We start from the raw sequence: 27,638 nt of genomic DNA, 5'->3' as shown, positions 1-27,638 counted from the left end.
AAATCACTATAAACCAAACTATGTAAACTACAAAAGTCAGACATTAGGGGAAAATAAAACAGCTGCAGACAATATTTTACAAAAAGAAACAGTAACATTTTATTGAACACTGTGTGGAAGACGTAAATATTACAGATAGGTCTACTAGTGTTGAAAAAGGATAAAATAAATACAAATGGAACTTGAAATCCCATAGGGATATATAAAAACATAGTTTTTCTTTAAAAGTCTCCATTTAGCAAAAAAAAAAAAAAAAACATCTTCAGTACTAAGCATAAATACAAACGTTTCTAAAATCTATGCCCTATAGCTTACCTGGTTATTATAACTAACATACATAAAATCATCCAAGACATTTTTTCATTAAGTACAAAACAGGCCATGTCATCATTACTGTGACCATTACTGTTAACAGCTGGAAATCTGATGCTTTAAATAAACAAACCATTCTGCAGCATAACTTCTCAAATCCTGAGTGAGACTGAGTTAAAAACAAAATGATGAGCTATGATCCGCTATAAAGCCACTTTTTTATTATGACTATGGGCCTCATGTCTTGTAGCTGCTTTAGCAGAAGATCAGCACCATCTGAAAAGGTTTTATCCATGACAATCTTGACATTGCTCACTGATTTGATATTTAATGGATTTCTAAAGTCTACAACATTTTCATAGCCTCTAAATTCATCAGCTATTGTACTATTCAATGCAGATTTATGTTTGTAAGTTTGTTGTTTCTTGGACGGTAGTTCAGCACTGGATTTATCATTTAATTTGCGTTTGGAAGAGTGGGTTGACTCTGAGGTTTCCAAGAACTTAAGGAAGGAGTCCTCAAGTCCTAAAGGCTTGAAAGACCCTTGCATGACCCCCTCCTCACGTTGTTCTTGGGCTGAAGGAGTACCAGGATTTGAGTTCTCTCTTGAACTGTTAACAGTTGAACGGTTCCTAAGGGTCTGCATCCTCTCTGGACAAGCTGGTGTAGGATGTGCAGGTTTTCTGGGACGGCCTCTTTTAGTTCCTCCTTCTGTCCCAGTGGAAGTTTGAGATTCTGCACTATCATCATTAGACAGCTTGCTGTCTTCTTGGCTTATTCTATCCTCCATCTCATCCATCTTCTGGTCACTGAGCTTGTCGCTGTCTTCTGGCTCCGTCTCCTCAGAGGATGAGCTCGACGCACCCTCAGGTTTGTTTGCATCTTTGAATCTGGAGCGCGAGTATTTTTTGCAGAAAATGAACTGACTCCTCTGATCTTCAATGTATCGTTCTGTGAGGCCATGAGTGGTGTAATGCTTAAATATATTTCTTTCAGCCCGCTCCACTGCATCACACCCTATGATCATGCACGGGTACTGCAGGGCGGACTTCTTGATGCACATGGCTGATGCCTCCTCGTGGGATTTTAGTGTGGGTTTTCCAAAACTAGTCCAATGTTCAATGGACTTTACATCTTTCTTTTTAGTGTTTTTCTTCTTCATTTTGAATTTGCTTTCTACATTCTCTTTTCCATTGTTAACCCCAGGGAAGAGCCCTACAGATTTAGTCCTTCTTCCATCACTTATTTTGGGATCATAAACATAATCATGCTTTTTGATCAGGTGACGGAGGAGGTTTGATTTTGTAGTGTAAACACGGTCACATCCATCGTACTCGCACTTAAAAGTTGGATCAACTGAGCCGCTCTCAGAAATGGCAATTTCCTTGTGGTAATTCTTAATGTGCTCAATGTAATTTTCCACAGAACTGAAGGGAAGAGCACACTCTGGCCGGTCACAGTTGAAAGTCTCTATGGACATGTTAGCCATCATGGCAGTGGCCTTGTCACGGGCGAACTTGTGAAGTAAGAGGTAATGCTGCACTAACTTTGTGATTCCCATGAATACCCTTGAACAGTTTTTCACCTGACACCTGACTTCATTATCTTTTCCTATACTCTGATTGCTCTCCTGTCCATTTTTAACACAAGTCTTTTCAGTGTCAGGTTCAGTCTTATTAGGCAAGGATGCCTGATGCATGGCCCTGTAATGGAGAATCAAATTGTGCTGGATGGTAAAGGCAGCAGTGCATCCTTCATGAACACAGCGGTATGGTCTATATGGACTGTAGGCATTGTCTGAGTCATACATTTTGAGGCTCAGCCTTCTCTGAAATTTCTCTTTCCTTGGGGATTGATCCTTTGTGGGTGTGTTTTTGGAGCTGCTAGGTTTCTCTGGGGAAGATGAAGCAGATGCATTAGGAAGGCTGGATGTCGACTCTTTTACTTTGTTTAAAGATGCATCTGATCGTCCTTGCTGCTCCTTTGCTTTGCAAGTCGGACTGAGTTTCTCTTTCAAACTAGATTTCTGTTTCACATCTGGACTCTTGTTTACAGCAGCCACTTTAGGTTGCTCTGGGGTTCGTTCAGGAACTAGTGCCACCTCACCAAATGACCTGTCATTCAAATAGTTTTGAGGTGATGGTAGTCTTGTAACAGTTGATATTTCAGGTGTAAAGCCCTCTTTTACTGCATCTTCAGGTGAGGTGATTTGAGTAACTTCTGGATTGTTTTCATTGATTGTTTGAGGTGCAATTGAAATGTCAATTGGTTCCTGTTTTATAGCAGGCATTACAGCTGCAAAGCGTGTTGTACAACTGGAATTGGCATCGGTGGTTGCATTGCTAACAAGCATATCATCTTTGTTAAGTCTAAATGCACGCCTGTTTCGAGCACTGATCCTTAGCTTCTGCATTTCTGTCTTTGACAATCGATGGACTTTTTCATAGTGAATTCTCAACCCTGTTGTCCTGGTGAATGTTTTTGGACAAATCTGACAAGGATATGGAGACAGTTTGGATGGTGTTCTTTTTAGTTCTTCAATCATTTCATTAGAGTAATCATGCATTTTGCTTAAGTGTTTGAATAACGCTTCCTTTGTCATGAATGAGTACTCACAATCATCCTGGTCACATTTAAAAGGTTTAGGTACCTTTTCAGAAGGCTTGTCATCACCTTTATTCTTTATTTTACCTTTTTCTCTTTCAGGAGCACGGTCACAATGACGGACATTTTTCTCTAAGGACAGAGCACTTCGCATCTTCTCCTGTGCAGCCTCAATCAAATCCAGCCTTTGAAAAGCATGTGAAATTTCCATTAGGTGATCTTCTTGATAAGGTACAGTGAGGACTGGATTTTCCACTTCTGCTGTTTTCTCATGCTGGTTTTCAGGGGAAACTGAGAAAGAGTTTGAATAATCCATGATATTTGTATTTTGGGGCTCCTGTTTCAGTACCACTGGTGAAGTCAAAGTGGTCAAGCTACAAGATTCCTGTGAGAAATCACCATTTGACATGTTAAATATTGCTCCATTGGTGTCAGGGACATGGGGGTCATTGAGAAAATCAAGAAATGATGTTGGCAGATCAGCCGTCAGGTCAATTTCATCTAAAGGTCTGCACTGTGAGCGTTTAGATAGGTGACCTCCAAGAGATTTGGTACTAGTGAACTCTCTGAAGCATCTCCTGCAAATGACTTTGCCATCTCTAATAATTGCTGGCCATTTGGTTCGCTTGCTCAGCCTGATGCGTTTCCCTTTGTGTGTATCAGTGTTGCTGCCCTTTTCGTCAGGGGGGTTAGCCTCACAGTCAACATTAGGACAGTTCTCCTCATAAGGGAAATCTGTGGGAATGACACTAGGTGGACTGAGCATGCCATCCACAGAGTTATCCATCTGATCAAAACCAGGAGCTGAGATATTCTCAGTTTTAATAATTTCATTTGTAGCCTTTAATGCAACTTGGGCCTCAGGGCTCAGACATTTCATGGGAATATCAACTGATGAACCTTGAGTAATACAAGAGTTTTCACTCTGAGCATACGGAGTGTGGTAACTGCCTTCAGGAAGGCTGTCAATTGTCGAGATACTATTTCCATTATCCAACTGTCCTGTCATACTAGCACTGATTTTTCTCACATCTAAACCTTCTCCACTACTCTCTGCATGCATAAGCCCATACTGATGCCCTCCATTATGCATTTGCCCTGCATTGTCAAGCATCAGAGAACTGGACACATACTGAGACATCAAACTTGAATCTGAAGGAGCATGAGACATGGAGGGACCATGTATGGCTGGCACTGAATGATCTCTATCAGATGGAAGAGACGCTGTGGTTTGATAAGGGTCTGCCTGCCACTGAGGATAGCTGCGGGAGGGGTAATCATTCATGTTGAAGGCATCTGGATAGCAGTTGTTCACTGGAGGTGAAGACCATGACTGGGACATGTCTGCAGGCATCATTCCTCCAGAACTGTTCAGGTTTCCCCATGATTGGTACAGTGTGGGGTTTACCATTGGAGTGATAGGCACAGGCTCCATTGATGCAGGATAACACTGGACAGGTGAGGTTGAGCATCCCACTGGGTAATCCATTTGCTGCACCCCAGGTTTGTTGCATAGTGTTCCTGGCTGATGTGACAGCCTTTTCCCTGGGTTTTGAGACTGATTTGGTGACACGTGCCCACTTGGTGCTTTTTTGGCAGTGATTTTCGCCACTTTGTTATATTTCTTTGCCAACTTCCAGTCTTCAAATATTTCAGGGTGTTGTTTCTTCACATGCCTAGACAGACTTTTGTTTGTACTATAAGCCCTTGTACAGTCACTATATGGGCAGCAATGCAGGGGCTCTTCACTGCCAGCAGAAGCAGCAGGTGTATTGGAGGGATATCCTTCTAATGAGCAAGGAATTTCTGTCTTGATTTGACTTGGAGAAATTATTTGTGGTATTGTTTTTGGAAATTCATTACTTTGAACATTATTTTGCTCCTCAGCCTGGTGAACTGGCACTGGGTTTGTTGCAGCAGGGACAGGATACACAAGGGGAATCTCACCTTGTCCAGCCACACTGTGGTGTACAGCTGGAGCCTCCGGCGGTAGTTTTACATCTGTTGGTGCTGGAGTGGGGATTGTCAGTGGAGTGTAGCATTTCTCTGGTTCTTTTATTTCAGGATATGCCACTGAATTCAGCATGCTTTCAATCGAGTGTTTTACTCTCACAGGAACAGGCTCTTTAGCAACCTCTGGTGATCTACATGGTGATGTGTTTGCCATCGATGCTTCCTTCATATAAACATCTGTGCTAATCCTTTCAAAGCAAACCGCAGCAGAGCATGCGTCTTCTTTGCTTGGGGTGCTCTCGAGTGGTGGTCCTACTTTTGGAGTGACAGGCGGGTTTTGATTTATGATGGGCAAATTGTTTACTGCATTATTTGTATTATGATTCTCTTGGTGAGACAAGAATTGAGACTGTGAGTAGAATATTTTACCACAGTTATCTGTTTGGCAGGTGTAGGTAAGGTAATGCTGAGCCTCATGATCATACAACAAGTAAGCCTCACTGAAAACTTTACCACAGTTAGGGAACATGCACTGGGCCTTAAATTCTGGGTGTGTTTTTCGATGCATGAGAAGCTCAGAATTGGAGTTAAAGCTGGCCTTGCAATCCAATTGTATGCAGATGTATGGTTTGCTGCCACAGTGCATCTGCAAATGATCATTAAGATGTCTGACATTAACAAACTGCCGTCTGCAATACTGGCACACCACTTTCTGTTTTTGTATCTCTAAAAACCTCATGGCCTCTTCGTCGTCCTTGTGGGATCGGACATGAGCCATGAGGTTACGGAAAAACTTGAAAGCCTTGGAGCAGTTTTTAACAGGACAGAAACAGTCTTGACTTATCTGTGTATCAGATGTAGTTTGTTCAGTCTTAGTTGGAGATGCCAATGTGTCACCAATTTGAGACTCGGTTTTAACAGGGTTCATGTATGTCTTACCAGCAACTTTCAAATTTTTTGATGGACTTTTAGGAGACTGAGGTGGTTTGGTTACCTTTCTTGCAGCTTTCATTGCAGCTAGTCTCTCTTTGCAAGATTGCTTTACATGTGATGCTACATGTGGCTCTAAAACCTCCCTACTTTCAAAACTGTCAGCACAAATTGGACAAAGATACACTCCATCTTTGAAATGTTTCTGAGCGTGGCGAACAATCCTGTGACCCAAGAACTCCTTGTCACACAAAACACAATACTGCATGTAGGCTCGCCAGTTTCTGAACCGAGCAGACACAAAACCCTGCTCCCTAAGTTTTTTAGCCTCTCTGTTTTTTTCTCTTTCATCTGTGATTTCATTGAGTTCATTTGTAGTGGTTAACAGAAAATCTTCCAGGTCTCTGTATTCAGGGAGCTTGCCAAGGGCACTTTCCACTTCTTGTTCATCTGTGTCATTGAGTGTGTCAACAGATGACACAATAGCTGCCTCCTCACCCATCAGTGCCAAGCAGTTGCGTTTCAGTGTTTTCCAGTCCCAGAACTCTGGATCAAAAGGCCACTGTGTCTTCAAGGCCAGCAGTAATTCACAACGTAAAGAATTGGGCACTGGTAGACTGCCGTCCTCCTCAGGCTTTTGGTCAGGTTCGTTGTATAGCGACTCCACAGCATAATATGAGTCAACACCTGGTTCAAGGAGGAATTCTGTCAGCTGGCATGCACGCTTAACCTCTAGATCAGTTGGCAAGAGGCAGGAAATAGTCTTGCAAATGGTAGACTTGCTGTCCTTATGGTCACTGGAGGTCATTTTCAGAGCTTGAATGCACATTTCCACGCACACTGGAAGCCCCACCTCTCCAACCTATGGAAATTTTTAAAAAGTAATATGGTTGATGCCATGTCTCATTATTCTGCTATCAGCTACATATTTGTAGACTATTGTTCTTACCTCATTCTGGATAACTTTAATGAGAAACAGAATGTGACAGACGCTTCTGCACATAAGTGCCATCTCTTTGCTGTGTCCGAGAAAAGCATCAGCAGATGCCTCTAAACGCATGAGTAGCTTACTCCAGAACAGTGTAAGTTCCCTGGAAAACATTACAAACGCTACTGTTAAAAACAAAAACTATTTTCATCATCAATTATCAAGTATTTGTTTGATCTATGGAACATTAGAAAACAAAACCTTTCAAGTACTGAGCTATCAAGAGAATCTGAGCCTGAAACAGACAGCATCAGGATCTGTTCAACAGTGAGGGGATCTCTGTGCATATTTATTAATTCCATTGCTTATTTTAGAATAAAAGTCAACTGCATTATACATTGTTCCAAGGCCACTGTATTCTTGAGAGTACTTTATCTGAAACAAACACTTACCAGGCACAGTAAACATCTCCTTGGAGTAGCTGTCGCTTGAGAAAGGCAGAACATAAGCAGAAAGCTCCTTTCTCATCCCCCTCTGACTCCAAGTTGCAGATCATTTCAAGAGCATCTTTACAGTCTATTGATGCAATCTATTCAGGAAAAAAGAGAAGTAATTACTTAAATTTAACATTAAAAAGGAATATTTGCCATTTTTAATCAATAATGTCGGGACCATTTTACATTAAATATTGGGGAAGTGCTAAGCAATTAGTGAGTTTTATTGGTTCAGTTTAGTTTTGAAAAATAGTCTGTTTACAGTCCAAAAGTATGTTTAACATAAACACTGAATGTTGATCCATTCAAAAAGCACAGCACTTGTTCAGGCGGAGCGTGCACCAAGTATCCACAAGGGGACTGTGTTGCTGTGTGGCATTTCTTACCTCTTCCATTAAGTGCTCCTGATTTTTTGTCATGCAGATGCACAACAAGTATGTTTGTTTGAAGTTCCCTTTTCCTTCATATCCCGGATATTCTGAGCACATCTTTGCAAGAACAGCGGCTTTATCAACACTGTCCACTTTGATTAGGTGCTTTATTCGCATGTTTAGAAGCGTGGGACCTTCCAACTCGAGATACTCATGAACTAGGAGGCAGATATTGTAAAATGGAGATGACAAGAGAGAAAATGTGAGAAACTGCAGGAGAGGCAACTCATATAATTAGAACTCAGACCAAACAATTATCATTTCATGCAATTAAAACTATAAGAGTAAGTGTGGTGGGTCTCTAAACCAATATACATCAAGTCAGGAACTAACTTTGCTCAGTCTTAGGGATTTGACTGGACAAGATGCTGCTTAGTGTGGTGTTGGACCAGACGCCATCCTGCTGTGCCAGAACTGAGAGCAAACAAAGCTGTGTGCTCCCACTTTCTTGCAAAAGGCTGTGTGCCAACTGCAACAGAAGACAAATAAATATGCATAAACTACTAAAACTTCAGTGAGTCACACTTAAAATGTGACCAGAGCCAACAGGATGAAATAATTGTTATAATAATGTTCTAGCTATTTGTGTCACCATCAACAAAGTTACATTTCTTTTTTTTGATTTTACATGTCACTCTAGTATAAAGAACCAACACACCCCTGCATTTAAACCCCTACATTTTTACTGCTTTACTGCTGAGCTAAACTAAATGGTTTAGCTAGAAACCATTCAAGGTAAGGTAGAAAAAAAAAATCTAAACAGCCCCAACGATACTGACCTTCATGGAGGACTGAAACTCCTCCCATAAGGCACCAGGGACATGCTGGGGCAGTAAAAGCAGCAGCTCTACACAGCTCCTGTGAATGCAACAGTCATTTGTTAAAGCCACATTTAGGTCAAGGATGTGTGCACACTTCACAAATACCCATGTAAGAACCATACAAATATAACTATTCACAAAGTGTGCAGCTGGAGAGTCAGTGGGGGATTTTGAAAATGTAACTGCAATGACAAACTGGAAAAATCTGAGTTATATTTCAGGAGCAGTGAGACACATCAGTGAAGGTGTGAGTTTTAGTGTTACTAAAGAGTCCCAGCTGTGTGTTTTTTTAATATGGTAGTAATGAAAAACAACAACCACAATAATGTACTGCATGATCAAAATTAGTATTGATAATTAATTAGGTTGCATCCTTGACATTAACATTTGCTGCTTTTGATTCCTTTATTCTTGTGTACGTGCTGCACCTCTATGTGCAAACTTTACTCTGTAGATCAGCCCAAATATGTCGAAGCTCCCCATGAGGTAACCTACATTTCTATTCTGTATTCTAGCCTCGAGGACTTCACATTCATACCTACTTCAAGGGCACATTGTGCAAATAACTCACTGTCTGCAGACAAACTTTTCATACCTAAATTTCTGTTGGGATTGGATTTTATTGTATTAGCTAATATTTCAAATGTTGTGGATCTCTGATTCAGTATCTGAACAGATTAGTTGTCTTAGTAAACCCTCATGTTCAAAGACAAAATACACCAGTGGAACTGCAAAGCAAACAAAATGTTAGGTCTCATGTTTTGGTGCACATCCAAAAGCTGCAACTTATTCCGTCTCACATTACACACTCCCTGAACACTGAAACTCAATGGAGAAATTCCCACCTACAATTTCAGCATTATGTTCATGGCATTAATGTATAAGCCATATTACAGGTCAAATTCATAAGAGAGATGCTGTTCGCAAGAATAAGAAGCATAACGCAGAATTTATTTGTATTGATTTTCAGTATCAACCATGTCAGAGTTTCTACTCACAATGCTAACTTTTCAAGCAGGACTGGCACATTTTCACATTTGGAGGAGAGACAGGAGGCAGCCTTAGCAAAGCTGAGGATGGCCACAGTGTAAACCTCCAGCAAAGGTAGTGGATCCTCATCAGTTTTCCAACGGCCGACATGTTCGACAAGGACCTATAAAAGCCATTAAAATATTACAAATAGAATAATCCCATTGATAGAATGATTTTTTTTATGGATACAAACTACATTTACACACAATGGCTGATTCTGCACATCCTAGTATAAAATGACTGTTACGGAAAAATAAAATGATCAGTTTTGTCAAACAAACAATATAAATCACTAATATCTTTCTTTAGCCCTGAAACAATTAGTCAGTTAAACAGTCGATCAACAAGGAAAAATGCAGGACACCTTCTGTTTCCAGCTTCTCAAATAAGATAGTGTGTTGCTTTTCACATTTTTTAACAATAAAAATGGACTTTCTTTGGGTTTTTGGGCAATTGGCTGTATAAAACAATAAATGTGGGGATGTCACTTCTGACTCAATTGTGATCAACATTTTTTTCACCATCACTTTTAAGACAAAAATAAACAATATATAAAAACCAACCATCAGATTAAACAATAAAGAACAGTTTGCTACAGCCCTGTTTTACTTATCGTTTATCTTTGCTAAAGAGTTATCCTTTTTAATGTACTTCTTACTGTGCTAAAGCTTTTGTATAGGTGTAATTACATATAGACAACTTGTACTTACTGACACCTCTTTATCTGTAATATAGGCAAAACTATTTTTTGGCTCCATGGTAAAAGACAAAATACAGGCTTCATAATCATGGCAGCTGAGAAATGTTTAGAGAGGAAAAATGATTTAATTCCTCTGTGCTAGGAAAAAAAAAAAGAGTAATAATGTAAATGGTCAGATTTGTTGATTTATGGTAATCTTTGTTTAAAAAAAATAAACACAGCTAACTTTCAGATGAAGAAAAAATTCCATACTGCCACAAACTACCAAGAACACAAACAAAACTATTTACTGTTATTATATATCAGAACTAAGTTACACAGAACTTAAAGCAACAGAGCACCAGCTGTGTGCTTCTGAAAAAAAAAACAACTTTTGATCCTCCTATCCTCCCACTTTTTCCCTAAAGCCCAAAATGCATCACTGAAAAACAAAATCCCTCCATTTCTTCCGCACACAAAACTCCTACGGATCCATTTCATCCTGCCAGCCCGTCATTCCTACAGTTGCACTCGTTTTGGATAACTCTCCATCATAATCCGACGAACCCAGCGTTCGAGGTTCGTCCCCTTTTCCTCGGATAACTTTTAAGATGAATGAATTCCTCCCAGTCGGTTAATGTGGGACAGAAACAGATCTATAATTTCGCACTACTTTGGTGCAGTGACAGGAATCTGTGCTGCATAGCAGGTAAATGGAGACCTCGCATAATACTTATGTGGGGTTGGCAAATTAATGAGGATGGACGTGTAATGGAGTCAGTGACCACTGCCACTCCTTCCCTTTTAAATTACCATCTCAGCTAGCTGCAGTCAGATCGCCTGCTGTAACACTGACATCAATTTCACATCTTTTTCCTGGCGCTGGCTATATGCCTATAATGACCATCTGCGCTAATGTAAGCCGGATTAATTAGTTCAAAAGGCCTGGGCTAGCCTTGACAAAAAAAAATCACTGATCTTTCGGTACAATGAAACAGCTTCAGAGAAATAACCAATTTTTACACTAAAATAAAGCCTAAACAAGCATGGACATGCAGTGTTATAACGTTTGAATGACCTTTTCCACAGCAAATACAACCATATAATTCAGTGCATATCAGTGCAATCGCCCTGGAAAATCTTGCTAACGCAGCTATCCATTTTTTGCACAGCATGACCATTGCACAGGACAGGGGGGGACCGTGCATACCAGCTAGCAACATTCATCTGCTCTTAGCTATCTGGCCTGGAAAATACGAGTAATACGCGCACGGTGCGCGCACACTCGTGTGATTTCTTGGCACATGGATAGACAGACTTCGCGAATAAGTGCATGCCACAGACGAGCGTCGTTGAGAGAATGGCTTAAAACCACAGAGGTGGATTTCCCCATCTTGAAATACCAGGCGGCTAGCTCGGCAACTAGCCCCTTAGCTACATTGTTGTAGCAAACGTAGACGCGCATCCTCGGCCAGGAAGCCAGAGGGGCTGCAGGCTCCCCTGGATGAGCAGCAGGAGAACGGTCTAACCTGGCAAAACTCCTGGCAGAAATGCAGGGAGGCTTCCAGCGGAGACTGCGAGCTCTCTTTCAAAGCTGTGGTCAGACCCTGGAGCCGCTCTCGCAGTTCCTCGACAGCTTTCCGTGTGTCATATTCCTTCTCTGTCTCCCCCTCCGCCATCTTCACAACAATCACGACCGCGTACGCACAGATGTTACGCTGCCAAATCCGCACACGCACGCGCACGCAGGGGGGAGGGGAGAGCACACAGTATGCTCCACATAGCCTGCACTTAACCCTGATGTCAACAAAGCGTCAATGCCTTTACAGTTACACAAAGTGACACTTTGCACACGGGCTGGCTGTGACATATCTGCTCACGAGCCAATCTCAGAAAGATGGGATTTATGGATTTCCATGAACACTGCATGCTATCATCACTACAAAGGGCAGCTAAGGACGTGAGCATCATCAGGCAAACAACCTCCAGCAAAGTAAATTACATTTTCACAGATTTGTTCATTGTCTCTAAATGTTCACATGGCACCATATTCTTGTCTGACTTGTCGTTCCAGGGCAGACAGAGGCAGGGTCTGCCTCTCAGGGTCACTTGGGCAGGGCATAAGGCATCAGTAGCATATCACTTAGTAAGTGATGCAAAATGAAGAGCATAAAATTATTATAGTTATGATGTGTGCTATAGTACATTTAAGTATTTTAGCCTCAGAAGATGGCTACATTTATTTAGGCTACACATATTAGCAGGTGAGATTACCCATCACTATATCTGCAGATAATGATCTACAAAAGTTAGAAATGATCATTTACAAAGAATTTAATTTCAAAACAATGTAAATTCTGTAGCAGTTGTGGAGATTTCAGTCATTCAATAAAATGTTCATCAGAAGATGGAGTTTGCTCAGTCAGTTGTCATAAATTTGTAGATGTTCATATCTCTAGTTTTTGTGAGTGATTTGAAGACTTGTTGCCCATGATGACGTCAATTTCAAATTTTAAATTTCATATGCAACACAACATATATTTTGGTTGCCAGTTTTGATTTGAAAATCAAGTACATAATGGCATAATCCTTTAATTAACCTTAAAGTCAAATTCTGCCTTCATGTTGTTGCATATAGTTTGTTACACTATAGCAAACACTTTTGTCCAAAGCACATACCTCCCAAAACTGCTCTCAGTTTTCAGTACCCCAACACACACACACACATTTATTTTAATTCCTCGTGGACACTTTACAGTGACTTATATTCATTTCCTGGAGATATACTCTAACCTTAATCATAGGCACTACTTGCCTAACAACTAATCCTTACCCTAACCTTAAACCAAGTCGTCACTCTAAATTTCAGTTTACATGGTTGGGGCCAGCACAGTCAAGGCTGAGTCCATGTGAATACATGGGTAAACAGGTTTCATTGTGAGTAATACTTGGTGACACACACACACATATACACAATGAAAATGCAACATCTTGATGCACATTTTAATTGCTTTTCAATCTACAGTTACTCTTACACATTTATCAAGGAAACACTGTAGGAATTGCTACAAAAATATTATCTGGCAACATAAGAACATAGGCTACATTTTAAAACAGAGAATAGCTTTTGCATATTAAAAGAAACACAGCTGGTTGGCAAGCTGGGGGCTACAAACTGGTCTGCAGTTCCCATCTGTCATATCTTATGAAAATAGCAGGTGCTGCAGTGGCAGTCTGTATGGTTTCTCACCCTTATGCCGGCCACCTCTGTCTGAAAGACAAACAGATGCAGAGAAAGATACAAGAGTGAATATTATACAACAGAGTACAGCAGAAAATAAATATTCTTTTTTTAGCAGTATGAGGGGTTCAAACACCCGCAGTTCATACACCTCTTAAGATCATTTAACCAACAGAAAACAGAATTTAAGTACACTATAAAGTAAATTCAAACCAAATATATCATTGAGAATAACTGATCTACAATGGTAGAAGAAATAATGAAATCCTTTGCATAAGAAAAAGTTATCACTACTGCAATAAAAATATCACATTACAAGTGATATTCCACAAGTAAAAGCATTGTCAGCTAACTATATTACATTTTAGAATCAAAGGTAAAAGTACTAATTCTGATGAAAACTGGCTCTTATGACTGATTACATATTACTGGCTATAATTAGTGGTTCCCAGTGGGGAACTAGGACAGATCTTGTCTATTTAGGCCCCAATTTCAATTCAGGATTTTGAGAGGTCATTTTAGCAGAGCCAAGGGGGTGGCCAGAGGTGGCACCAGCGATGTCCCCAGACGGGAGTAAATCAGGAGCACAACCAAAGTTAGGTAAAGAAAGCACTGTGTGTGTCTCATTTTTACACACAATAAACTATTTGATTCTTAATAATATATGGTTTATTATTTCATAGAACTAGGGATTTAATTTACTTTTTACATGTATTTCAAATGTGCCACCCCTCTCTGAGTCCGTGCCCCAGCCTGGCCACCTTGTTCAAAATTTCCCCATGTTTCCTGGGTAGGAAACATGGATAAACATATGGTGATGACATGCAACAAGATCCCCAAGCCATATTCAAGCCAGCATATTGACCGGTAAGCTACTAGGATGCCCTGTTCAAGACTCTTTTGGATCTTATTGAAACCTCCTGTACAGTTTAAAGAGAAGCATGTCTGACATGTCTTTGTCTACTTGTACCTCATAGCTGTGCTTAGCAACACAGCATGTTGCCTCTGAGGTGATGTTCTTTGGGATCGGCATTGTCTTCATGGCCTTGAGAGGTGTTGGGTACGCTCTGGAGAAGCAACAGCCCATGCACTGGTAAACCGGACGATCCCTTGAGAAAACAGTGTTCTTTCTGAGTGTGCATTCCTCACAGCCGACTGGAGAAAGATGATGGTGGTTTCACAAGCACAATTAAAAAGTCAGTCATGGACAGTTTGTGGTACTTTACCAACTACATTTGAAATCTAAGATTAAAATGCAGTGCATAGTGCACAGCCTTTACAAATATAATCACAGGCAGATTGTGCACATCTACAGAAATACTGTAAATCTTTGGTCGTTAGGTTGAAACATTTACATTTTTTATAATCTAAATATGAACAATTAGATGCCTTAATAATAAACGGTAGTATTTGTCTGAAAAAGTCAAATACTGTACAGACCAATATTTGTATTATAAATGAAACTTACTATTTGCCAGATCGATGTTGGGGTAAGAATCAGCTACGTATAGAAGAAAAGACAACAGAAGAAGAGACACTCCAGCTGACTTCACTGAACCCATTGTTGTTATCTAGAAGGGAAAGAAAATTAACAACCAAAAATCTACTGAATCAAAGAATTGTCAATGAACAAGTTCTAGGCAGAGGTAGAGTATTACCATACTGAGAGAAAGTTTCTCCTTCATTGCCTGTCTACAGGACTCCTTTATATTGAGGATTTCTGCTTCAGTTCATGCCATTTTATACCAGTGTTCCTGCCAACTTCCTGGATTAGGTAAAACCTATCAACCTTATCAATGATCTTACTGTTTCACTGGCCACTTTGCTACCTCTCTCATAATCCTTTTATATCCCCACCTGATAAGAACAAACCGTGGAAAGTCAAAACATACTTCCATCATCTTTCCGACCTGACTATGGATGATCCATGTAATCCCTGGGTGTTTGTTACTTGGTAACTGAAGGTCGGTATTATTTCTTATGTCACAGTGAAGGAAGGGTCAATAGTTTGGTGAACTGCAGTTGAACATTTGTACAAGCAGGATGTTACTCTATCAGTGGCATGAGAGGATTAGAATCGTGACAAAATCATTTTAATCAGACATCCTGAGGAAGGCAAGTGGGCTGATATGCATTGGTGTATGTTTTAATGTGTTAGCCCATTTCTATTAAAGGTATTTTATTATCTAGTATCCACTTAGAGTGTCTTGATTGGACAGTTTTTTTGCCATGTGCCACCCATGGACAGGGGTAGATTTTATTTATGTTTTTGATAGCATTATCATTATGTTTCTGAATTAATTAAATCATAAAAATCTAAGATTACAGCAGAATTGTTACATGGAATCATTATAGGGGGTTATTGAAATACTAGTTGAATCTACTCAGTCTCCAAAAGAATAGCATGCTAAGTTTTTACATTATTTTTTAAAATCATATTTAATATTTAACAGTTAGTATAAGACTATAGCATATAGCATAAGATCTACATTTCCCTCCATTTTCAAACAACCCTCCTTTGTTTCAACCAAGTCAATGTGTAAGATCTAATTAAATAAGAGTAATTTTAAAAAATTGCATTGATTTTCAGAGGAATATGCACTACTTGTGAAAGTGGCTGCTTCCTCAATAAACATCTTTAGTAACCTCAATTTATTAGAAAGATTGATATCAAAATGAGACCAGCACTAAAACAATTGGTTACATAATCAATTAGCCTGATTGAACATTTTTGACAATAATTTGCCCTCCCCCCTTTTTGACAAACATATAATTGGACAAATAATTTGCAGACTAATCAATAATAACTGTAATTGTTATTTGCAATCCTACATCAGTTTATATCTGTAGTGTAATACTGGACACTATACATAAATTATTGTAACTACTGTCTTGTAAAATATGTATTTATTCCCAGGATCAGACCAGTTCAGCACACTGGATTACTGGAATGCTGCATGCCAGCTTTGAAAATAAAAACGTTTATCAAATAAATACACCATTTTTAAGCTGTATTTTTATCCATAATATTACATTACACTGAAAGCTGAGGCATAATTCAGTGTTTCAGTGCAATGGGTCCTTCAAATGTGGAAGAAGGGTGCATGGAAGAGGTTACGAATAAGTGGAGAGATACTTGATATCCATCTGCTTGATCCCAACATTTGAAATGTCAAGGATGAATATGAATTTACTTTGTATTTCACCTATGTGTTTACCTTAGTACTAATGTCCTGTGTCCTTAGTTGTGCTGGTAACAAATCCTTGCCCTAATACCTGTAATTCAATAAGTGTGGAGGATGTTTAAATGCTGTTCTTGTCTTAAATTGTAGTATTTGTAACCCTCTTTCCAAAATTATTAAAACTCATGATAACCTCATAATAGGTTGTACTAATTGTTATTCCAGCTAGGATTAATATTTATTTTTGGTTTGCATTGTTTGAATACATAGGCCTATTTAAGTTCGCTGAAAACAACTTTTGTATACATAAAAATATAATTTCAGGCATTAGCTGGTATAAATTTGTGACATTTAACCTTTTAAATTGTGACAGCTTTTTAAACATCCTATCATGTTTATTTGTCTGAGTGAGTTTGTGTGTCTGAATCAGATGAGAAGATACTGGAGATGTGTAAGATACCTGAAAGAAAGGATGTTGTACATTAAAGCAACAGCAGTTCACTGTCAAATAAAGTTAACCGGCAGAGTCTTTTTCAATAACCTGCCCTTCGAATTTCAAAAACAAAGCATTGTATTTCTTAATTTCTGCAGATACACTAGCAATAGAGGTTAAGATTACTCATAATTAGTAGGAGCAGACTTGTGATTTATTTTCTTGATCCTGCCTGTTTTCTAGACTTTCTCCTTGTATTGATCCGCCTGGACGAGGACGAGGACCACAGGGATGTAGAAAGCCCCAGGTGTGGAGTAAATTGTGTAGTCTACATGGTCACGCTCAAAGAAACACAGGTCAGATACATTCTCAGGGGCTCTGGTGTCAGCACGATCAGTGTTGCTACAGAAGACAGGCACAGTAGGGTCAGCAGATCATGTTTATATTCAGCCAGGAGCTGCACAGTTGAAAGCCAAGGTGGTCTGGATGACATCACCAAGAAGGCCACGAAACAACCGGTGACGCCTGAGAGCAAAGAGATAGCCAAGAATGATGACTGGAAATGAATATGGAACTTGTCCAGTCCAGGCATATTCAAGGCTCATTCAAGCTCAGGTTTGGCTGAAAATATTCATTAAATGAAAGAGTTTCAATTTACTGAAGCACAGCAACACATGGAAGGCACATCACAATACTGATTTTGGGACAGAACTGCAATAATGTCTATAAGTAATGTCAGAACTTGCAAATATTAATTCAGAATCTTAAATTTAGACATAAGAATGAGAAGGCTGGATAAAAAAGAACAAAAAGGAATATTACAAATTGAAGCTGTTGTTCAGGAGCCAGATGGTTTGCTTAGATCGATAAGAGGACAAAAATACTGTCTCCATATGGTGGTGTGACAGATCTGTAATACAAGAACAATTACAGCCCTAATCTCATTTAAGAGTGTGTGCTAGTGCAGGTAAATAGTGGTTCTGCTGGTCATTAAAGGCTGTTTTACAGTGGTAGTTATTGTATATCACTAAAAATAAACATAAAGCCATAATGTTCTCACGCACATTAAATATAAACAACAAAAAACAAAAACCTACCACAAAATTACTTTGATATTAAATGCAATATTTAGTCTAGCTTAAAAGAAAAATCCAACAAATCCCCCTTGAGCAAGCACTTGGCAACAGTGGGGAGGAAGAAACCTCCAACAGACCCCGGCTCTTGGTGGGTGGCCTTCTGTCTCGACTGGTTGGGGTGAGTGGATAGAGGAGAGAGAAAAGAAAAGAAAAGCAACAAGACAAACAACAAACAAACAAATACTGGGCAGGTTGATGTGTTTGGTGGCTGCTCATCAGAAACATAAAGCTACAGAGCCAGGGCTACCTGCAGAAAGGTAAAGGGAGAGAGAGAACACACAAAGTTAATGACATGATGGTGGCATATAAAAATAGAATGGAGAAGGGAACGACCTCAACTGTTGAGGTGGTTTGGGCATCTTATCAGGATGCCTCCAGGGCGCCTCCCTTTGGAGGTCTTCCTGGCACGTCCAACTGGTTAGAGACCCCGGGGCTGCTCTTTTCCTCCACATCTGCATAAGGCATTTCAGCCAGCTTTCCTCATCCATCTATGAATGTGCTATATCTGTGAGAGCTGTTGGAGTCTAAGTGACATGCTAAAATTCTATTACTTCAGCCATGAGCCAAACATGAAGCCCATAATTTGGTCTTGCTGGAATGAAGATGGCAGATAACCCAGTCCCAATCACTGCAATGTGTTTACACCGCAAAGGATTTGCACTTTGCACTTTGTCAAGGATCGACTTTGACACAATCACTATTCAATTGATAATTACTTATGTAAGTCATGTACTAGTTACTGTTCGAATATACGTATGTCATAAATTGGCCTAAAGTCAGTGACCAAAAGGGAAATTCAAAGGTTAAACAATTTAATTTGAATGTAAATTTAATACATTTATGGATGAATGCAGAGTGTTGTGCAAGCAAAACACAAAAGTTTAACCCAAATGGTAGCGAAGACCAGGGAGGAACAGAAGAGAGTGAGGTTAGAGATGAAGCCACTTAAAGTACATAGGCTGAGGCCCAGAGTAGGCTGTTTCCTCATGTCTTTTCTTACTCTGCACATTGGTTCCTGGGCCAGAAAACAAACAAGGAGCAGGCAGAGACAGAGAGCCATCATGTATGTGAATCCAGAAACTGCGGTTTAAACTTTTAAAGTTGATGATTTAAAGAGTGTTTTAACCAGTGTTTTACTTGCAGTTTTGCAAATGACAACCTGTCAAAAGATACTAAGAGCAAACAATATTTCTGCAACAATCACAAGTATTTTTTTTTGTAATGCACGCATGATGACAAATACAACTTTTCTTTCCTATGAAAATGTTGCAAAGAATATTTCTTATAAAGTTAGCAAAAATACCATGTAATTCTGTATAACATAACTCTTGGTATTTTGTTCATGAAGCAGATGAGTGTGAAATGCATGAAAAGAGTGACACAGTGTGGTGGAAAGCAGGACATACCTCACTACTTCCAGTCAAACGATGTATTGCATTTTGTTTACCAGTGGTATAGCCTTGCTGCTCTCCAACAAAAATATTTTGGCCCCCTATCAAAAGCTAAAGTTTTAGTTAGCATCAAAAGATGTTTTCATATGTAGATAACAATACAAATGCATGGCTCATGTGAATCCCAGTAAATGTGACCTTATAACATCTATAATAATAAAAGATTTGCATGTCAAACATAAATGCATGCGATTTTTCATTCAAATATAAATAAAACAGGGTAGATTTTAGATTTATTATTTGTGGATAACCTGTTAATTACATTTCAACTTCAGTGGTGCACCACAAAGCACACATTTGTGTGTCTGGCTAGCACAAATTTGCAATGGAATAATTTATGCAAATCAAATAGAATTCTCAAGGAACCAATGTTATAACTCAGTTTTATTCTTAAATAAACTAATAAAACATGGACAAAAACCTGTGTTTCCACCATATCTGTGACACTGTGACCCCTTGCTATACTATACAAGTACAGGCCAACATGATCACATAAGTACTTACATTTGGATTGACATTTGGAATGCTGAATACTGAATAATAATAATAATAATAACAATAATATATTGGTGGTGGTGGCAGTAGGTTATTAGTAAATTATTAATAATAATTGAGGTCACTGTTATAACCCTTTGTTTTATTTCATTGTTCATTACTTTTGTATTTATTTTCAATTTGTTTTTAGTCTGAACCTTTGATTTCTGCAGCAAAGCGTTTAGCTGTTATATTAGCCAACACTTGTAGTCGTCAAATAAACAGCACTGATGTGAAATTAGTCATTGTTAATGATAATGCTGGCTGCTGTGGATAACCAGCTGTTCTAATGATTGTACTGGCTGCTCTACTGTAAAATGCATACAAGGCAAGCCCGTGCAGGGCTGTCCAAGAAACCCCATCGACGAGACAAAACTCGAGGCGTGAACGTGGCAGCCATTTTACATCATCAAGAGTGAATGAGTGAGGCCGGATCAGTGCCGGGAGTTTTACACTTTTTCTGTCCTTTAAATATCACATTTATCTTCCTAAGTAAACAACTTCATACACGTTGGTGAGCCAGCGACAGGTAGGGCGAATGCTGGTAATTGGTCGTGTGATTGTTGCTTAATGGATTGCTAAAAAGCCTGAATAGTGCGGTGCTGTTTCAAACAATGTGGAAACTGGTTATGGTTGGGAATGAGTTCTCAAGACCGGCTTTTTGAAAATGGACTCTTCCTATGTGGCGGCACGTTGACAAACCACGCATCTAGAAGGCTAGACATTTAGCTTTCAAGGCCTCATTGAATCTAGTTAAAATTGAAAGCCGCACTTTGTCACTTGGTTAAGTCCGGACCGAAAAATGACGTTGTGACAATGGCCTCACTGAAATTCCGTTCGAATTAGCATGCTATCTTAAGCTAGCCTATTTTGACAGATCATTGTATTGACATGCTCATTGTCATTGTATGCTAAAAGCAGCTACCTGGCAAAAGCTAGTTATCTTAGCAAGAGTTTGCAATCCTGCATTATTACTGTATTAACGTCTTTCTCCTTGCCTGCCAAAATACTAAATGGAGATGTATACATACAAAATGCACACCGGCACGTTATGTTATTATCCTAATGAAGGTCCATATTTAGCTTGATTGCTCAAAGTTAGCTGCGGAAACTAGCCCGCTAGCTAGCTATTAGCCTCAACGTGTGGAGTCCCTCCCCGCTAAATCTAACGTTAACGCTATCACAGATCTCGGATTAAAATAGCTCATTTCCTGCAATTTGCCAACGTTAGATAAATTAAGCAAAAATCAAGGCCGTTCTGCACTCGTGCATTACGGGTACTTTTAACGTTGCAGAAATGTTTTTAACTACAGAGAAAGCACGTGCTTACCAATATGAGATAGATTAGCAGGGACTACAAGGTATCGGTTGCATGACATCTTTAAGATAATGTTAGCTACGTTAACTTTAGGCCAAAAAAATTTGTTTTGTTGAGTACAGTGTAGCCTCAAACAGTAACGTGAATCGAGGGCAGTTAGATTACTGCCTTGCAGAAGTAACGTTAAGTCTAACAATAGTGTCTACCAATACAAACAAATGGGAACTAGTGGTAGGGTCGGTCATTAAGGTTATGACTGGAGTATACATTAGTGTCAGAGCAAAATGCATAAGGGTGCATACTTGCTCACTGGTCAGCCACCGGAAACTAGGTCCCTAGCTCTGATGGAACACGTGTATCAACTGTGTAGCCTGTGCTGAAGTCAGCAGTGAGAAGGTAAGCTAACGTGTAATTTAGGGACCAAAGCAGTCGAGGCTTGTGCACTAGTAGCAACCAAGAGGGCTGAGAGAGGGAAGTTAGTAAGTGAATTTAGCTCCATATGCACAGACTGCTTAACTTAGAACAAACCAGTGTGAAAAGTGTGACAGACAGATACAAACCCAAGACTTGCACTGTATAGATGCAGGATGTCTTTTAACTGATTTTTCTCTGGGGGTGGTATGTGCAATGTTTGTTTTGTGCACAGTGTGTCAACTATCTTATGTACATGTTTCTGGGCTTCTACCTCATGCAAGCTGAGAGCTACAAGTTTTATCTCAGGATAGTGAAAAGTCTCCAGACTGTAAAGCACCACCTAACTACAATAACTTGTTTTGCACACAGCAGCATTGCTTGTTGACTGATAATTTATTGATGAGTTGTGTTGAATAATGATTTTTGTTTAATGATTTGCTTGACATGTTTGAGACTTTGCACTCTCCAGAACAAATCCCAAGTCTTGCCCTTGGCCCAGGATTAATTTGGCTCATTGCATTTGCACAGATTTCTGGAGACATGGCCACAGAACATATTAATGGAAATGGTCCAGAAGAACCAATGGACACCTCTGCTGCAATTACCCATTCTGAGCACTTCCAGACTTTATTAGAAGCTGGTTTACCACAGAAAGTTGCTGAAAAACTAGATGAAATTTACATAGCAGGTAAGGCACAATGAATATATACTTGCATATTCAAATATGCAAATTTTTATGTTTATCAATTTCTTGCATGTACTGTCATCACCTTTTTGAATGGGGGAATTGGGATCCTGAAGCAACTTTTTGTGGTGTCCTACCAAAATGGGTACTGCAGTGCTACAGAATGTTAAATTACACATTACTGTTGTGAGAATGTGTAAATGATTGCAGCATTTGCATTCCCAACGTGGTTGCATGATCACTGGGGTCAAGGCGAATGAATTGTCCTCTCCCTGGGAGTGAGACTGTCCACTGTCCCATTCATTTCTATGACAGTTATTCACATTCAGTAAAGTTATTGGTAAGGGATGAATAGGTGTAAACATGTCAGCTACAGCTTAGATATTTGTTGCTTTTGTCAGATCTCTAGAAGTTTGGATGGGGGTGAACTACAGTGACAGTATTTTCAGGGTCATTTTAGGACTTGCTTGGTCAGTTAGCTTGAGAAAAGTACTGATCTGGACTTTATAGCCAGATGGGACGGAGGCATAAACAATGGCGGCAGCTGTCTGGTGTGTGGCTGTCTGGGACAGGTGATGGCCCCTTCATAGAGGAGAATGCAGACCGGCTCATTAGAAACTCCCAGCCAGAACATAGCGAGGCAATGGCATATCGAGTTGCACCGTTACATCTGTTGTGATTAGTTCTGCAAAAACATGATGGTTGTAGAGTGAAGTACAGTCTTAATACTGAATACACCTTCATAAGATTAGACTGGTTCCTCTCCACTCTTAATTGTAGTAATCATTATTTATCCATTACACAAAAGATTTGTTATGCAAGATCATTTACATGTAAATTTTCTTTGATCCTTTTAATTGAACTGTCCTTTCTGTGCTTAAATGACAAGGTAGATATGAAAACTCTTTGTCAGTAGCTCATCATTTCTCTCTCTGCATTGTCCCCCTTCCTCCAGGTTTGGTGTCACACAGTGACTTAGATGATCGAGCGATTGAGGCTCTGAAAGAATTCAACGAGGAAGGTGCTCTGCAAGTCCTTTTGCAGTTCAAGGACAGCGACCTCTCACATGTTCAGGTCTGTATGTGTCACTGTTGGCATATTTTTCTGTTCATTTTTGATGTCTTCATGCAAGGTGGATGATTGTGCTCAGTGTGTTGTAAAACAGTGTAATGTATATGAATTTTGATTGCACAGTAGCTTTAGTTGTCATGTCACTGAGATGCACATTTGCTGTCTTGTGTAACACTTTTTTTTGCAGAATAAATAATCAGAACTTGTCTTAATGATGACATTTTTAAAATTTTGATAATGAGTAATTGTTGTTGTTTTCCAGAACAAAAGTGCCTTTCTTTGTGGCGTGATGAAGACATACAGACAAAGAGGGAAACAAGGGACCAAAGTTTCAGACACCAATAAAGGACCAGATGAAACTAAAATCAAAGTGAGATTTGATAACCATACAAAAAAGTTAGATTAAAATAGATTATTTTTTTTTTTTTTTTTTTTTTTGTGGCTTTTTCTGTGTGTGAGTACTAATGCGTTGCTTTTCGGGTGCCAAAATAAGTCTTGTTTCTGTAGTGAAGATGCAGTTCGAATACAAGACACATTCTTGACTTGATTAAATGATATCCTTTTAACCTGACATTGTTTTTATCGACATCAGGCTTTGCTGGACAGGACTGGCTACACACTTGATGTGACAACAGGCCAGAGGAAGTATGGCGGCCCCCCACCGGAGTCAGCCCACTCAGGGGCACAGCCCACCATTGGTACAGAGGTACGACACCTGCCACCATAAAATAACACTGTTTACTGGGCATTACAGTGCAAGAATGGCACACTTATTTACTTGGTTGTTTTAAGTGTTGGGCCAGCTGCATTCAGGTGTCATATGGCGTCCAAATGATGAGAGACAAACATTTTTTGTACAAACACTAGTTATACTGATAGTTTACTGCTAAGAGCTGACAGGATACCTTTTTACCTAAATGCTGTCTATCTCGCCTTGACTCTACATTTCAAATTAAGGAGTTGCACTCACACACTGTTATCTTTCCTCTCAACCTGGCAGATATTTGTAGGAAAAATCCCCAGAGACCTTTTTGAGGATGAACTGGTTCCACTGTTTGAGAAAGCTGGCCCCATCTGGGACTTGCGCTTGATGATGGATCCTCTCAGTGGCCTGAACAGAGGCTATGCGTTTGTCACCTTCTGTACTAAAGAAGCTGCACAGCAGGCTGTCAAATTGGTATGTCTGTTCTACTGCAGTTATGACTTGAAGGGGGTTTGATGGAGTTGTCAGACAAAACACCAGTATAATTGAATCGACAGAGCAAAGTAAGCGTACATAGCATACAATGTCCTAATAGTATTTAAAGCACTTGGAGGTGTGTGAAATAAGTCTGCTAATATAATGAAATGAAATGGCAAACCACATCAAGTTGGTGTAGGCTCCATCCTGTACACTTTTTTTTGTCACTTCTTACTTACACTGTCCTCCATCCTTCTGCAGTGCAACAACAATGAAATTCGACCGGGTAAGCACATTGGCGTGTGCATCTCTGTGGCCAATAATAGACTGTTTGTTGGCTCCATCCCCAAGAGTAAAACAAAAGAGCAGATTGTTGAAGAGTTTGCAAAAGTCACAGGTGAGTCAGCACCATTGTTTGATTTCTCATTCTGTATAATATTTAACAGCTTCAACCCTATAATTTTGATTAGATCAGTCATTCTGCGAATGAGGACTTTTAATGCAAGAATCATTGTGTCCAAATGATGATCAAAGTAAAGTACAATGCTGGAGTAATTCACATTGCTATGATGGCTTACCGCTAAGATCTGACTGGACACTAAAAGTAGTTAAATGCTTTTTATTTTTATTTTTTTAATTCCAAGCACTTTTACTTTTAATATATCATTGCAAAGTCTTCTCTGTACAGCATCTTATTAAAATTAAGCTATTTTTACAATGAATAATTTTATATTAAGCTTTTGAATGGTAGAATTATTTATTTTACTCCTGTTAGTGGTTGCTTCTAATGGAAGATTTGATGTCACTTGTTGGTAGGTCACTGATGTACATGAGATTTGTAGTGACCAGAGTTGCTTAAACACCAGCTGCTTTTTCTCTACCTCTCTCCCTTTTCTGTTCTACAGAGGGTCTAAATGATGTCATCTTGTACCACCAGCCAGATGACAAGAAGAAGAATCGAGGGTTTTGCTTCCTGGAGTATGAAGACCACAAGACAGCAGCTCAGGCCCGCCGTCGCCTCATGAGTGGCAAGGTGAAGGTGTGGGGAAACGTTGTCACCGTGGAGTGGGCTGATCCCATAGAAGACCCAGACCCAGAGGTCATGGCTAAGGTAAGGCTCATTGGTAATATGGAGTTAAGTGTATATGCAGCCAAAATTAGTTTTCCATGATGGTCTCCTGCAGCCGCATTTGTTGCCTTTGCCTCAATAATAAAAAAAAAAAAACATTTTTTTTGTTTGTTTGTGTCCATCCCCCAGGTCAAGGTGCTGTTTGTGAGGAACTTGGCAAGCACTGTCACAGAGGAGATGCTTGAAAAGACCTTTAGTCAGTTTGGGAAGTTGGAGCGGGTGAAAAAATTGAAAGACTATGCGTTCATCCACTTTGAGGAAAGAGATGGTGCTGTGAAGGTACAGATGAAAAATCAAAACCCTTTGTCTTTGAACTCTGTAAATTTGTTGGCATTGCAGTGAGTATGTTATCGTAATCATTTTTACAGGCTTTGGCTGATCTCAATGGCAAAGACCTTGAAGGAGAGCACATTGAAATAGTCTTTGCCAAACCTCCTGACCAGAAGAGGAAGGAGCGCAAAGCTCAGAGACAAGCAGCTAAAACACAAATGTAAAAGGGAGCAATGCACAGGCATGCAGTTTTCAAATTGATGTTTGGATATAAAGTAGAATACCATGTTTATGTGGATGCTATGTATCCTCTTCCAGGTATGATGAGTACTATTACTATGGGCCTCCCCACATGCCGCCACCTACAAGAGGCAGAGGACGAGGTGGGCGGGGAGGTTATTCTTACACTCCTGATTATTATGGCTATGAAGACTATTATGATTACTATGGATATGATTACCACAACTACCGGGGTGGATACGATGACCCGTACTACGGCTACGAGGACTTCCAGGGGTCTGGGAGAGGACGAGGGGTGAGGGGAGTGGTCCGCGGCGGTGCCAGTCAGACCAGGGGCCGTGGTGCTGTCACACCGAGGGGCCGGCTGGGCTTCTCCCAGCGAGGAGTCCCTGGAACAAGCAGAGGTAGATGAGATTTTCATTACGCTATTGTAGGTTTCAAAGTGGGTAAAACCAAATTGATCACAAAGGGGACTGATGGTGCTTGACTTTGCTGTGGAGACAACTGCTGTTGATTAGTGGAAAAAAAAAAGAACTTGGAACATGGCCGAGTTTTGGTTATTAAAAATGTTTTTGAGTCATGTCTTTTTAGTAATCCTGAATATCATAGGAAAAAGAAGTACTGAGCTCGGTTTTGATGTCGGCATATTTGCTATCAGTGGGTCACTTATTAAAGCAATGCTGGGAGGACTGCCATACATTAGAAAATGAAAACAGCTGTTATTGGAGACACAGTTAAGGATGACCTTAAACATGTATTGATTGGCCTAATACCTGACAAGTTTTATCTTTCAGAACAGCCAGTCAGAGAACAAAGGTCATTCACAGCATACTATGTTTTAAGGAGGTTAACTGAGTCCCACTTATATGGCAAAGCCCCAGCCTCAGTTTGCATGTTGAAATTTCATTAATCTCTTGATATACTTGGTGGCTGGGGAACGTGGGCAACGTGGGGTTCTTGTGCTAATTTTATGTTTCTTCTCATTGATGCAGCAGGGAAACGGGGCCGAGGGCGGTCCTGACCTGTCACAGTGGATACTGACTTGTGTTGGGTTACACCATAAGCTGCAATGAAATGAAAAGCATGACAAATGGTCCAGTGATATTCCAGCCTTACAGAAGAAGCATCTCTCCATCTCCCATTTTCCCCCTTTTAATTCTTAATGAAACT

The 27,638-nt window shown here is 39.8% G+C and overlaps 3 protein-coding genes across 5 annotated transcripts; 1 reads left to right on the top strand and 2 right to left on the bottom strand.

Moving 5' to 3' along the window:
• Nucleotides 1-150: 150 nt before the first annotated feature.
• Nucleotides 151-11,919, bottom strand: znf292a (zinc finger protein 292a). Its single transcript, XM_020590868.1, has 8 exons — nucleotides 11,714-11,919; nucleotides 9,472-9,626; nucleotides 8,432-8,510; nucleotides 7,986-8,121; nucleotides 7,608-7,810; nucleotides 7,180-7,316; nucleotides 6,749-6,890; nucleotides 151-6,661 (listed from the first exon to the last, which is right to left on the bottom strand). The coding sequence occupies exons 1-8, from the start codon at nucleotides 11,861-11,863 to the stop codon at nucleotides 506-508; spliced, it is 7,158 nt and encodes a 2,385-aa protein (XP_020446524.1). The 5' UTR covers nucleotides 11,864-11,919; the 3' UTR covers nucleotides 151-505.
• Nucleotides 11,920-13,173: 1,254 nt separating this feature from the next.
• On the bottom strand, nucleotides 13,174-15,191 carry cga (glycoprotein hormones, alpha polypeptide). Its single transcript, XM_020590869.1, has 4 exons — nucleotides 15,084-15,191; nucleotides 14,894-14,996; nucleotides 14,396-14,580; nucleotides 13,174-13,455 (listed from the first exon to the last, which is right to left on the bottom strand). The coding sequence occupies exons 1-4, from the start codon at nucleotides 15,108-15,110 to the stop codon at nucleotides 13,381-13,383; spliced, it is 390 nt and encodes a 129-aa protein (XP_020446525.1). The 5' UTR covers nucleotides 15,111-15,191; the 3' UTR covers nucleotides 13,174-13,380.
• A 5,306-nt stretch (nucleotides 15,192-20,497) lies between these two features.
• LOC109955203 (heterogeneous nuclear ribonucleoprotein Q) lies at nucleotides 20,498-27,632 on the top strand. Of its 3 annotated transcripts, none has more exons than XM_020591129.1 (12): nucleotides 20,498-20,690; nucleotides 22,422-22,581; nucleotides 23,534-23,652; nucleotides 23,912-24,019; nucleotides 24,242-24,355; nucleotides 24,650-24,826; nucleotides 25,091-25,226; nucleotides 25,735-25,940; nucleotides 26,088-26,237; nucleotides 26,327-26,448; nucleotides 26,547-26,872; nucleotides 27,461-27,632. In XM_020591129.1, the coding sequence occupies exons 2-12, from the start codon at nucleotides 22,434-22,436 to the stop codon at nucleotides 27,487-27,489; spliced, it is 1,635 nt and encodes a 544-aa protein (XP_020446785.1). In that variant the 5' UTR covers nucleotides 20,498-20,690; nucleotides 22,422-22,433; the 3' UTR covers nucleotides 27,490-27,632. The 3 variants fall into 3 exon arrangements, with proteins under 3 accessions (XP_020446785.1, XP_020446787.1, XP_020446786.1); XM_020591130.1 differs by having other exon boundaries at nucleotides 20,527-20,584; XM_020591131.1 differs by lacking the exon at nucleotides 22,422-22,581.
• Nucleotides 27,633-27,638: the final 6 nt, after the last annotated feature.

Source organism: Monopterus albus, unplaced genomic scaffold (genome assembly GCF_001952655.1).
Source record: "Monopterus albus unplaced genomic scaffold, M_albus_1.0 scaffold13.1, whole genome shotgun sequence".
In the NCBI taxonomy this organism is placed as follows: Eukaryota; Metazoa; Chordata; class Actinopteri; order Synbranchiformes; family Synbranchidae; genus Monopterus; species Monopterus albus.
The sequence above is the reverse complement of the archived record's forward strand: the minus strand, read 5'-3'. Positions and strand labels throughout refer to the sequence as shown.

Bases quoted from the DNA above. Each gene is read 5' to 3' on its own strand.
- znf292a (XM_020590868.1), bottom strand. From the start codon at position 11,863: ATGGCGGAGGGGGAGACAGAGAAGGAATATGACACACGGAAAGCTGTC. The intron at 8,511-9,471 runs GTGAGTAGAAAC...TTGCATTCACAG, and splicing joins CTGCTTGAAAAGTTAGCATT to GAGCTGTGTAGAGCTGCTGC. The intron at 7,811-7,985 runs GTTAGTTCCTGA...TCTGCCTCCTAG, and splicing joins AATCCCTAAGACTGAGCAAA to TTCATGAGTATCTCGAGTTG.
- cga (XM_020590869.1), bottom strand. From the start codon at position 15,110: ATGAAGGAGAAACTTTCTCTCAGTATG. The intron at 14,997-15,083 runs GTAATACTCTAC...TTTCCCTTCTAG, and splicing joins AGAAACTTTCTCTCAGTATG to ATAACAACAATGGGTTCAGT. The intron at 13,456-14,395 runs GTACAAGTAGAC...TTTGTCTTTCAG, and splicing joins TTGCTAAGCACAGCTATGAG to ACAGAGGTGGCCGGCATAAG.
- LOC109955203 (XM_020591129.1), top strand. From the start codon at position 22,434: ATGGCCACAGAACATATTAATGGAAATGGTCCAGAAGAACCAATGGAC. The intron at 24,356-24,649 runs GTACGACACCTG...TCAACCTGGCAG, and splicing joins AGCCCACCATTGGTACAGAG to ATATTTGTAGGAAAAATCCC. The intron at 25,941-26,087 runs GTAAGGCTCATT...TCCATCCCCCAG, and splicing joins ACCCAGAGGTCATGGCTAAG to GTCAAGGTGCTGTTTGTGAG.